The 13,251-nt window shown below is 37.6% G+C and overlaps 1 protein-coding gene across 3 annotated transcripts; it reads left to right on the top strand.

The window, feature by feature from the left end:
• Window positions 1-6,517: 6,517 nt before the first annotated feature.
• On the top strand, window positions 6,518-9,397 carry LOC105056667 (F-box only protein 13). Of its 3 annotated transcripts, none has more exons than XM_010938953.4 (2): window positions 6,518-6,762; window positions 8,064-9,397. In XM_010938953.4, the coding sequence occupies exon 2, from the start codon at window positions 8,088-8,090 to the stop codon at window positions 9,321-9,323; it is 1,236 nt and encodes a 411-aa protein (XP_010937255.1). In that variant the 5' UTR covers window positions 6,518-6,762; window positions 8,064-8,087; the 3' UTR covers window positions 9,324-9,397. The 3 variants fall into 3 exon arrangements, with proteins under 3 accessions (XP_010937255.1, XP_010937256.1, XP_010937257.1); XM_010938954.4 differs by lacking the exon at window positions 6,518-6,762 and adding an exon at window positions 6,779-7,157; XM_010938955.4 differs by lacking the exon at window positions 6,518-6,762 and adding an exon at window positions 6,779-7,331.
• The last annotated feature ends 3,854 nt before the right edge of the window (window positions 9,398-13,251 follow it).

Here is a 13,251-nt window from a genome sequence, read left to right as displayed (position 1 = left end):
ATTTTGTCAACCTTAATTAGTGATGAGCATATCCATACAAACCTCCTTCCCATTTATAAAATATATCATGTCCAAAGAGTAGCGAGATTTGGCTGTGAAACCGTAGATGGGGAAAGAGGGTTTTGCTGATGTGAGAAGGGAGGGTGGGAATCATTGACTCCTAGTTGATGCTAACCAGGGATAACTTGGTAATTAGATTAACCATAGATAGTTCTTAAAATTTAATTATAAATATGGATTAGTCAAGGTTTGCATATAACTTTAATATAATGGTGCATGTAGTTTGCCCAAAAAAAAAAAAAAAAATCCAATAATAATAACTTAAATTAACAAAATTGATAAAATATTTTATTTTATTATTGAATGTATTATTTGGGTTTTATGAAAAGAAAAAAGAAAAGCTGACTTATAAATTTCATTTGTACAAGCTAACTGCTTGATTTAGTCCCAAATGCTTTTGGGGTTTCTTCCTCAAGCCTAATGAATTAGAATGTAAAAAAGTTCATGCATTCCCGTTTTGTAGCCCAAGTCTGAACCATGCTTTTGCTAAGTGAGCTTTAGGGCATCTGAAACTAGGCTCTCTTTGGCCACTTTCGCTTGTGCCTTTATTTGCATGTTGAGAAAGTGACAAGGAAGCTGCAGTTGTGACCAGCCATATATCCTTGTAATACAAGCAACTTCTTTTTTCAGTTTATCAGGGTGATTTAGTCACTATCAGATATCAAGATCTTAGAAATGTCGGTGTACACCTTTGCTTTGAAAAAAAAAAAGAAAAAAATGAAGTTATATTGCTATTCTCTGATCGATTTACGAATGAAATGCATGATATGGTCTGAAGACATGTATCTCCTATTTGTATACCAAAAAAACCAATTGTTAGATTTAAATTTTTTTCTTCTTTTTGCCTTTTTGAAAAACTCTATGTCGATTTGGATCCCCAAGATTCTAGTCTCATTACAAAAAGTTGAGGTTTGATAATTTTCTTCAATATTTTTTACTCCAATACTAATTTCATCTTATCTCATACAAGTATTGCTAATTACCGAACGTCACCGGTGATAATTAAACTAGGACTGCTTCCTCTATCTATTCGAATTGTAGGGCGCTTGTTATGTAAGCAAGTGTATTGATCCCACATGATGATTTTGTCATTGCAACCAGGTTGGATCCATTTATCCTAGCTACTTGAGTTATATATATAACAAAAAGTGAAAATAGGGATATTCCACTCTTCTTAATCTTAGTCTGGTTTCTACTTGCCTATGAGACTGAATCATGTGTTGTATGTTTGTTGTCAATGCTCTAACATCCATTAATGAGCTTTGTGTGCAGCTTTCCTCACTGTATGGTCATGGGTGCAAGGACAAGAGAAAAAAATCATGTACTCTCTCTCCTTTGCTAAACTCAATATCTTTCTTGACTTTTAGGAGAGGGCCGCGGTTTCAATAATGCAACTGTTCACAAATAATTGCTCTTCTCAGACCTTTAGCTCATTATTACAATAATTGAAGACCATTATTGTGCAGCACATAGAAAGAAAAGACCAAAAATATGTCATTTGAATCAACATATGACCATGTCACCATGAATTTTAAACCATATTACAAGGTTAAGAAGACAAAATTTATTCTAAGATAAAATATGATAGTTTTTAGCATAAAAAATTAATGATATGCAGAGACAAAATTATATTATTTTAGAATACAGGTGCAACTAAATATTGTTAAAAGTTAAAACCATTATATAATCCCATTATAATAATTTAATTAACTGGCAGACAGACATATAATAGTTATAAATATGCACTATATATATATAGTAATTGCGGTATAGGGTTAGCTAAAGTGGGTCTCCGGGCTCTTACCTACTAAATTCAGGACCGCAGAGGCTCTGATACCATGGGGATCTAACTATAAAAAGAAGGATCTATATATATATATATATATATATATATATATATATTACATGACATGGAGATGGACTAAAACTAGGATTACAGGTATTATCATGAATGCAAGCTCTAGTACAACATTATGCTAAGGATAAAGCATCTGCCAAAAAGGGGCAATGATATGGACTTAGGAGGAGAAATTGACAATAGATCTAGATCCATCATATGAACTACATTGTCAGAGAGATGATAAAGCAGTCATTAGTGCAGTTTGGGAAAAGAAACTAATAAGTTTATACCTGTAGAAATGCTTAAGTGACAATATTTTCGCACGAAAAGATTGCCCCATCATGCTTGTCAATCAATGTTGAAAGAAGGTGGTTGCTAACTTGGTGGTAAATAATTCACATGGTGCTTGTACATGAAACTTGAGAGAATTCCATCTCAGTTACAACTGAGGAGTGCTGGATGTCAAGGAAGGAGTTTGAATCTTCTATGGTCTTTACTATTGTGAACTCCCAGTGATTAGCCCATGTGGTGATGGTCATGGACCACAAGACAAGAAAGAAACCATTGCATGGTCCTCATTCCATGCACTGTCTGATTCAACCAATCAACATGCAGCCATACTGTGGTGGCCACAAACTATCCAAGCACTTGGAAAAGCTTTCCTTGCTTTATAGTCCAAAATCATTAGCCAGACTTGGACAAATAAATATATGAAAAATAAATGACCATATAGTGTTCATGTCTTCCAGCTCAATCATCCATCCAACATGGTAGAAGACCGATGAAATTCATAAAAAGCTAAATACTTTTCAGTTTCAGAGGGATTTCACTGTTCGCCTAGAATAAATTGCAGTTTAAATTTCACCACTCATAGGATGGCATTACAGAATTTCGAAGTTTATCATGCTGGTAATTTTCGATGGTGTTGTAAGTGAATATACAAAAATACTCATTCGATGAGCAACTAGAAAGATAATATAGTGATGATGTTATGTAATATTTTCGATATATAATATTAAGTGTTAATTATAAAGGAAGGAGGGACCAGGGTCAGTCTTCAGGTAGCTCTCCGAGGCTGATTGGAGGAGATATCACAAGTCTAGAATGATAGAGGTGTTGAAAATTTTACTAAAGCGGACGGCAGGAACTGACAGGGGAGATGTGGCATCGAGATCTCTGCAATAGAAGAGATGGCTGGGTGGAGACCGAACGCTTCAACGACACCCACAAAAAAAGACATCGGAATTAACGGCTTTTTTCCACCAACCATTTCTTTTCTCTCTCCGTTTTCTATTCTCCCCATGACCTCCCCCACCCCCTCCTTCCTTCTGGATTTTATCACCCTCTCTCTCTCTCCCTCCGTGTCCCATAAGCCATTTGACTTTTGCTAAAGCTGAAGGTAGTATGATGCGACAACCCCCACGAGAGAGAGAGAGAGAGAGAGAGAGAGAGAGAGAGAGAGATTCTCTCAACGAGGAGGGGAACAGAGGGACAGGGAGAGAGCATGGTATTTGTTTTGTATCGCATTGTTGGAATTTGCTTTACGAAGGTCAGCCACGATTCTTCCCCACCCCACGGCCCCAACCCCACCCTGACAAAATGAGGCCATTGGAGAATATCATATTACAAAAAAAGGTTCCTATGGTCGTGCCACGTACCCAATTACATAGAGTTTTAAAGTTCTAATCACTCTTTTCTCATCCAGCCTGGTACGTACCAGCCAGCAATTAAAAATTAGCAGCTCTTCTTCCTCCTTCAAACTCTCTCTACTCTTCCACCCTTTCTCAGACTCCGCACCTTTTAATGATTCATTGATACACATATTGCGCATCTTACGTCATATTAATACGTACATCTAAATGAGATAATACATGGTCTAGAATACTGTTATATATGTTTCTAATATATATAGTATATGCCAAGTGATAATACGCACATGAACCGCCTTAATATGCTGCTGATTCATGCCCAATGATTCATTCGTCAACATTTGATGATGGTAAGAAAAGAAAGATGAGAGAGAAGAGATGTCAGAAGAGAGATGGAGCTCTTGATATCGTAAAGAGCAGTTAGGTTAGTGCATTGGAGAAGAGAGAGAGAGAGGCAAGATCGGAATGGAAAATAAGTGGAGAAAATAAATAGGTTACGCTTCCATTAGTTTTTTCCCACATGAATATTTGTTCTTTTCTTGCTTTTAACTGTGTTTGTGATATTGACATTTATCAGCTCACATTGAGAGCTCACCATATGATTCCTTTTATAATCTTACCAAAGGATTTTTGTCCCATCCAACCCCATTCTTGACATTGTCTATGCATGCGCGTATTAGACATCCGTGCAGCCTCTCCTTTTTCTCTTTTCTTCCCCTTCCTCCCCTTTCCCATCTTTTATTTGTCCCCTTGCTCTATTGATTTCTTATCTTTATTTTGTTTTTATAATGATTCAGCCTTTCCTTTTTTTAATATAATTTAATAATATTTTATAATATGTTTCTCATTAGATATTTATTTTTCTATAAAATTATAAATATGGTTGCTAGCATGCATGGATGCGTGGCAGACAAGAACTGGATAACAGCTTAGTTCATATTCTAGTTGAAGATGCCAATGGGCACCCTGAGGTGTAAAGCATAATCCCATAGCTCTTTTGAATAGCATCGTTCTTTTGCATGTCATGGCTAAACTTGGTGCAATTTATTTGGGTGAGTTGTTTTGTTTGTGTGTGTGTGGGTGTGGTGGGCGTGGGGATGTTGTCAGGGCTGATGTATGATTTTGCTTCATGGCAACCAGAGGTGATCGGCTAAGTTATCTTCCACACATAACTTATGTTATCTATGTATCTCATCTAATCTAAAGAATTCTATTGGTTGGTACAGAATGTGCTTGTGTGGTTATAGGTGATGAAGTCAATGGCGTAGATAGAGAAGATTAAAGAATTATGTAATGGCAACTGATTCCAATAGCCTTTGAAGTTAATTGCCTGATACACGTCCAAGAAAAATACAGCAACGTAGCGCTAAATGTTAATTATACTCTCGGCCAATGAACTTTTATGGTGATGATCTTCCCTTGATATGTCCAAGAGCATTTGGTTGCATTGTTCAAAAAAGAAACAAGAGGAACAGCCCTCCCTTTTGATGATCGATTTAAATTGTTTGTGAAGGCCATCTACGTGAACCAATTCTGTTGCTATTTGAGTTTGAATAACAAATGGTAGAGTAACAGGGAAAGGACATTCTCCATTAACAAAACCATTTAAATGATACAATCCATAAGATGCTCATAGAACTTCTCATATAAATAAATTATTAATTAAATTTATGACTTATATGGCTCTACGCAAGCAAAACCCGGATTCCCTGCCGAGTTAGCCGAGTGATTGTGGTTTTCGATGAGTGATTATCGGGTCTGTTGGAACTTTTCTTGCCGTCGCTATTATGGATCTTTAGAACCAGATTCAGCTCCTACTAAAGGAGAAGATTAGGGGGATTAAAAGAAATGATCTTTCCTTTTGTTTAGTTTATTATCATGGGAATTTGTGATATGATTCCTCGAGATAGAGGTAGTTTGTGCATGATGTGCTTAGATGATTCTTTATTCTTTCCGCACTCGACTAGCATCCATGCAAACTATTTTATCTCCAATTAACATAGATGTAAGCTCAAAGGAAAGATTAAGTGAAGCTGAAGCTCAATTTTAAACACCTTAAATGCATAACAATTTTTTTTCATACTCAACTACTAGCAAAGATGCAACCATTTCAAAATACAAGGAAAGAGTGCAATGATCATAAACACTTTCAACAAAGCCAGCGTGCATAAACGCTGCATGTGCGGAAACCAGCGAAAAGATTTTGAGTCTACGAAAATAATTGTTGATGGATATTCATGATAAATGATAACTCTTTGGTGGTAGCATAATTTGATAATTATTTTTCAATAATTAATCTAATTAAGCACCAACTATCAAATAATTCATGTTTCAGTGAAAATTCTGCTGAATAATTACCAACTAATTTATTTATTGTTTTTTACTGGATAACTGAAGAACTTATATTGTCAGTTAGTGGTTTTGTTTTTGTCTTTCTTGCCTCAGCTTGCTCAGAAAGGTATTTCTTCATCTTATGATTTTGAATTAATGTTCCTCTTTGATAATTTTATTGCTCCAGGGAGTTGCAACTAAAAAATAAGGTTCAAACATGCGTTAATGGAAGCAGGAGATTAGGTCATTAATGTAAGCGAGAGAGGTATAATTCACTTGAAAGGATAATAGTTCAACAAAAAAACCATTATAATGGCATCATAATGTTATGGAGAAAATAAACCGAGGAAGGCATTCTTGGGTTGATATGCCATCCCAAGCAAGGCACTTGGATCCTATATGATTTAAAAATATGGGAACCCTGAGCTCCTAGAGGAGAGAGGAGGAGCATAGCTAAGAATAATATACTATAAACCAAATATAAAAAGTTTATGAAAAGAACAAAAGAATAAACAAACAAAAAACTATTATTTTTGAAAGACAGATTAGTTTATGTTTGGATACCCATGGCTGGTCAGTGTCAGCGGCCGGTCACATGCACTTCTCTGCCCGGGCCCAAAGGCCTGAACGGAGACCCACTGTCTCTCTCTCTACCTCTTTCTCTCTCCTCCAAGAGCTGTAGCTTTGGGTTTCGGCTCTTCCATTTAGCTTTTCCTTCCCCAACGCACACTTACAGCCCCCACTCCTCACTGTCAACGCAAACAAAAAGAGCTCCTCACGAAGTTTCCTCCATCTCTCTCTCGCCATTACAAAAGGGGGAGGGTAGCCCATTTCTCTTCTCTTTATCGCTTCTCCTTTGCCCCTGGACACCCATCACGGGAGGTGCATTCTTGGGTCCTTCTCCGTTGCTTGTTTTCTTTGTTTCTCTTTGTGCAAGCATTTGCTGTGTTGATCCAAAGGAGAGTTTTTGATGTGACTGCTTGCATCTGGGTGGTGGGTTTTGTGGTTTTGGTGGTTCAGGACATGGTTTTGTTTGGTTTTTAGGCGTGTAGTTGTTTAAACTTGAGGGTGGAGGTGGGAAAGATGTGATTTTGAGCCCCTTCTTGATGTAAAAAAAAAAAGTTTTTTTTTTTTTTTTCTATCTTTATCTTTTGCTTCGACACTTGTTCTGATACTGATGGGCATTTTTTCTGGGTAATGGGCTCTGGGTTTTTAGCTTGAAAGAGGGATCTTGGAAATTTTGGCCGCATGGGTCTTGGTTGTTGCTCTGTTACTAGGTATTAAATATGTAATTTCCCCCCTCTTTTACTGCAAGAATGGTGGATGGGAATATTGGTCTTTAGGGAAAGGTCCTTTTGGTGGTCTTATAGGCTGCTTAAAGGATCTAGAATTTTGATGGGCATTTCTAGGGTTTCTTTCTTTCAATGGAAAAGGTTTCTTAGGAATTGAAGGTCAGCATTTTTTTGATGATTTACCTGAACTTCGTATGCAAGCATATAGTAGCATGTCCTGGTTTATAGCTTAAAAATGTGACTTTGGATGGTTTGATAACCTCTATTTTAGATTGTTGTGCTGAGATTTGCGTAAAGAGAACAAGGTTAGACGTTTGAAAAGCATGGATTTTTTGCGTTCTTCTCCATATTCGAGCACAAATTTGTTAATTTCGCTAGAGCGGTGACTTCTCATGATATTCTTTGAGGTTTCTCTGTGGAAGGTTTAACATGTTAAAGGAAAAATACTCGCTTTCCTGGTATTCGTTTCCGTATTTGCTGAAACTATTTTGAAGCTCTTGTTCTGTGTTCCTACTTCCTTGTAGATATCTGAGTGTTGTTGTTTGTACTTCGCCTAGACTGTAGATCAAATGTTCTTGGGTACCTACTTTGTTCTTGCTCTTGGGAATTTAATCTGCTACTCTGGCGAAGGTGTCGTTGGTTCTCTATTCTGTCCATTGTGAACCATAATTAGCAGGAGCTACTGGATTTTATTCAATTTTTCCAATTTGATTTGGTCTGAACTTCCCTGCAGAGCAGATGCTCTCTTTGTCCCAACACTAAATATGAGATCAATTTAATATTCGTTCTTATCTCTTTAATCTTAAATTTGCTCAATAATTTTGTTAATGGTGATCAAGAAAAGTTGCTCGTTGTGGCTGACAGATCATTATCTCTCTTGTTCCTTTGCAGATCTCTTACCACTACTTCTAAAAGATGGAGCTTAACATGAGTGGAATCCAAGGGAAAACCAGGAAGAGAAAGGCTCCAGATGATGCTTATTTGGGCTCTGCCTTCTCCTTAGATGAGCTGAATCAAGACCTTCTCGAAAGGGTCCTTTCCTGTCTTCCTCCCTCGAGCTTCTTTCGCCTTCGTTCGGTGTGCAAAAGATGGAATTCTGTTGCAACCTCTGCAACATTTCAGCTTGCCTGCTCTCAGATACCGTTCAGAGACCCATGGTTTCTCATGGTTGGTCAAGATCTAGACCGGTCCGTTGTTTTTGACAGCAGTGAAGCTAGCTGGAAAAATCTAAGGCATCCAGCTTACCTCCAACAAAGCCATGCTTGCAAGCCCATCCCTGTTGCATCATCTGGAGGTCTTGTCTGTTACCGCACCGATTCTGGCAAGTTGATTGTGTGCAATCCGGTCACTGGTGCCTGCCGCGAGCTCCCTCTGGTGGGCCAGGCCAGTGAAAGCCAAACTCTCCATGCTATCACCATGTACTGCTCTCCAAAAGATCCAGCTTCCTATAGAATTGTACTTGTCCAAGGTGAATTCTCAAACCTTTCTTTCAAAGTCTTCAGCTCCATGAAAAACATGTGGGAAGATGAAGTTCTGTTGGTTCAGAAAGCTGAGAATTCTTCGGAATCTAGTGTTGCCGGTGACGAGACTCTCTATTTTCTTAGCAAAGCGGGAGATGTTGTGGCCACCAACATGCAGAGGAGCCCATCTAAGCAATATTCATCAGTTCTAACCATGGAAAATGGAGAGGAGGTTGTGTATTTCCTTAGTCAATCAGGGACTGTCGTGGCTTGCAATCTTGCTCGGAAGACCTTCTTCGAACACCCAAGATTGCTGCCCATCTTTTTCGAGTACTCGATCGATGTGGTTGAGTGCAAGGGGGAGATGCTAGTTGTTGTGCTATCAGAGTTCCTAGAGACTGCAAGCTTGAGAGTCTGGAAGTTCTCCAGGGGAGACCACTCATGGCGGCAGGTCGCCGCAATGCCGCCATCCATGTCCCATGAATTCTATGGCAAAAAGGTTGACATAAACTGCATTGGCAGTGGGGGTATGATCTTCATATGTGTCAGTTCTGGCGAGTTCAGCAGCTATGTCATGTGTAATGTGGTGACTGATGAGTGGATAGAACTGCCCAAGTGTTATGTAAATGGCAAGGCTAAGGAGTTCATGTCTGCCTTCTGTTTTGAGCCAAGGGTGGAGGCTTCTGTTTGAGTGTCTGAAGAAGTTTGTGTGACTGTTTGTATCTTGATTTATAGTTTGAGATATTATTACAAGCTCTTCATTCATTGTTGTGCAATGGCCTGTGGCAAAAGGGTCATCCAATGTGTATGTTTCTTTGTGTTTGTTTGAGTAGTAATCAATCTTTGTTGTCCAAGATAGTCTTACATGTTTAGAATCTCTTTGAAGCTTTCCCTGTGAATCTATTGGGTGCCCTCCAGTAGGAAAAGTGAGTGCTTTGCTTTTGAAGGTAGTTTGGCTTCCACCAGGGGCATTACAGGTACATTTTTAAAGTAATAACTAGAATCAATATGGGGATTTTTTCTGTCATTCCTGTGGGCTGTTTGGGAAATTGCTTGAGTGAGAGGTGTGTCAATTTGCACTGAGAACTGGGGAGCGGCTGGGGATTGTGATTGCTGGCACGGTGAGTTGGTCACTGGAGAACCCTGCAATGTTGCTGTCTTAGTTGGAGAAAGGCTTGAACATTTGAACTAGCGTAGACAATAGTCCTGTTAATCGCTGGTTCCAACAATTCTCTGTAGAAATTTAGATGTGCTGTTCCTTAGAGGGTTTTAGATAAAATTAAAAAGTTGCTTCTACTATTCGAAGTTTTTATTATTATTATTATTATTATTATTATTATTATTATTCTTTTTGTAGGATTCAGATGTTTTCTCGCTGTTGGATGGAATGTCTTGGATCCTTGTCGTATAACAATCATTTGGTACAACTTGTGCAACTTGTAATTAGAAAGGAGGAAAAAACTTGTGCAACTTGTGATAAAAATTTGTACAAATAGCTTTCAAAATTTATGTAATTTATTTTCTGTAAAATCATTTGGTCTAGATAATGAAGTTAGCTTTCGCAAAATTGGTGCAGTTGATCTTTAAAATCTGTACTATAGCATTTAATTACATAGTTGTGCAAGCATAGTTGTATGCTACCATGATTGGAATAAAGTTGGTTCCTGTTTGATGGCAAAATACATTCCACCCTGCAAAAAAGAAAAAAAAATGAATTTAGGTTGCGAATAACAAAACCAGTCTTTTTTTCAAAGTTTTCAATCTTATAATGAGAAAATAATCTGATGGGTTTCCTTCCATTTTCTAATACGCATGTAATGCTCCCATTTATGCTTTACTCCGACTTCAGCCATCATCCTGATTATGTCATCCTAGAAATAACACTCCAAACGAATATATTTTTTTTAATTTCCCCTTCGAGTACTGCAGAGTCCGTAGGAGATTACAGCCAGAGAACCAGCATAGCCTTTGACTGATAAATTTAATAGCCTTATTGCTAGGTTCTATTTGGTTATTGAAAAATTGGTAAAACAATTCATCAAAGAAAACTGAAAGGTAAAGAGAATTAAAATTTTGTATATCTTCTAAATAATTCTCAAAGTTCTTTTAATTTTAAAAAATAAAATAATTTTCTAAACTAAAAAGAAGCTCTCTAATAAACTCTTTTTTTTTAATCTCACCTTCTTAACAACCTAATAGAAGCTAAGAGTGCACATGAATGCGCCACAGAACTTAATCCAAGCTGAATTTGATTAGACTCACGTTAGGAAGCAAGCTTGGGTGGGTCATTTATAGAACATTTAAGTAGCATCATAATTGCAAAAAAAATCAATATTCGTGGTAAAAATATAGCTATGGAATGACATGAATATTTGAATTAAAAAATATTTTGATAAATGATTATATATATATATATATATATATATATATATATATATATATATATATTATACGTGTGTACACACACGTCGCTGGTGGCTCCCAGTGGTGGGAACTAGTGGAGCCTGATGACGTGGCTCCCACGGGGTCTGGAAGCCTCCACCTGCGGAGAGAAACAGCAACTGTTCTCATGGGTCCCATTACACATACCGATCAAAATAAAATAACTTTTACGAAGTTGGAAACATATCTACCGTTGGATCGAAATATATCGTAAACTATCAATGGATCTCTTCGATCTCGGAGGTGCCAGCTGGGCCTCGCCGAACGGCATTCTCGCCGCATCATGCGGAAAACGAGCACCGGTGATTTCCGGTGACGAGACGTCGACTTCTCCGGATCGCCACCCGCCTCTACCCGACCACGCGATGAAAGGAGTCTTCTTAGAAATTGATTCGTTAAAATAAATAAATTTTCTGTAACTTAAAAAAATATCAAACAGATCTTTTTATTTAACAAATAATTTTAATAAAGCTTTAACGTTCACTTAAATTCCGGCGGTGTTAGCTTACCGTTATAAAAGGTAAAAATATCTCTATTATTTAATATTTAAAATGATTTTTCCTGCGATGCTTTAAAATTTATTTTAATTTTTTTATTGTTAGTTTTTTTTTTTTTTTGACCATTCGACTCAGGATAGATGATATTGATTTATCCATTCATAATATTTTAACTAATTATATACATGATTGGTGTGCTAAATAATTTAAATTATAATTTTTTTTAAAAAATAAAATATTAAATAATTAGAATTTTAAAAAATATTTATTTTGGAAGCAACTTCTTCTTCCCTCTTTACCTCTCCTTTCCGATTTTTTTCTCGTTTACCTTCGACCTTTGACCGCTGCGGTCTCCTCTTCCTTCACCACTTCAACTGCTACTAATCAAGTCCAACCCCTCCACCATCGCCTCAACTACCTTCTTTTCAATTTTCGATCAGCGATAATACCCACCTACCTCCACTCTTTTGTTTTCTCCTCCAACTGCTGTGGCTGCTTTTTCCCTACCGTCTCCTTCTCGATCTCCAACCCACAATCAAGCCCCCCACCATGCTATACTTCTCCTCTATTGGCCAGTGCAATCCATTCCTGCCCAATTATCCTCTCTTCTCCTTCATCTTCGATTGCCGCCGCCGTCTCAATCGTCTTCAATCAAGCCCTGTCCTTCCTCTATCGTATCGATCGTACTGCTGCGACTGTCTCTCTCCCCTTTGACCATCTCCTTCTCTCGATCCGTCCGCCTTATCCTCCACTTCTGATTTCGATGACTTGAAGCTCGACTAACGGCTTGAGTGGAGGAGGAGGGGACGGTAGCTAGCAATAATAAGAAGGTAGATGGCAAAAAAAAATTATATATGGTTGAAAAATAATAAAATATTATTTTTAAAAAAATAAAAAAGTGTATATAATTTTTTAAATATTTTTTGTAATAAAATTTTATAAAAGAGAAATCTAGCAAAATTTTTGAAAATATAACAAAATATAAATGGAATTGGGCTAAGTTTGAGGTGATATTTTTATAATATATATTTATTTAATTTATTAAAAAAAAAAAAAAGAAGAAGAAGAAGAAGAAGAAAGGAAGAAGGAGAAGACGACGACGACGGATGCACGAACAATCTTTCTTCCCTTCGGATGTCGATCTTGTAACACCCCGGCCCAAAATTGGGCCCAAAATCAGCCACGGCCCATAAAAAAAAAAAAGGAAAAAATAGAAGATATCGGGAGGAAGAAGACTCCCATTAAGAGTCTTCTTCCCACCGTAAAAAAGAGAGGGGAATCTGAGTAAAAAACGGATTCTTCCCCTGTAAAACCCAAGCCCCTCGCCTCCTCCTTCGTGAATCACCTTAAAATCTCTCTCTCCCGATTTTTCTTATTCTCGGATTAAAGGTTTTTTGCCAGCGATTTAGTGGCCCAAAAATACCACAAAGAGCAAGGTAATCAAAGACTCCTCCCTTCAATTCCTTTTGATTATAAATCAGGATTTCTACCGATTTATTGTTGTTTTTTTTTGAGAAAAACTTCGAGATTTTGAAACCTCTGTTTTGGCCATCCGTGTGTGTGTGTTTTCCGACGTCGTTCGCCGCCGGCGAGCACCCAGATCGAGTGTCATGGTTGCGCCGCCTCAGGCTAGACCTCTCCTCCCGTCGTTTCGACGAGATCCCATGGGAGATTTGGACG

This window comes from Elaeis guineensis, chromosome 13, assembly GCF_000442705.2.
Source record: "Elaeis guineensis isolate ETL-2024a chromosome 13, EG11, whole genome shotgun sequence".
NCBI lineage: Eukaryota > Viridiplantae > Streptophyta > Magnoliopsida > Arecales > Arecaceae > Elaeis > Elaeis guineensis.
The sequence above is the reverse complement of the archived record's forward strand: the minus strand, read 5'-3'. Positions and strand labels throughout refer to the sequence as shown.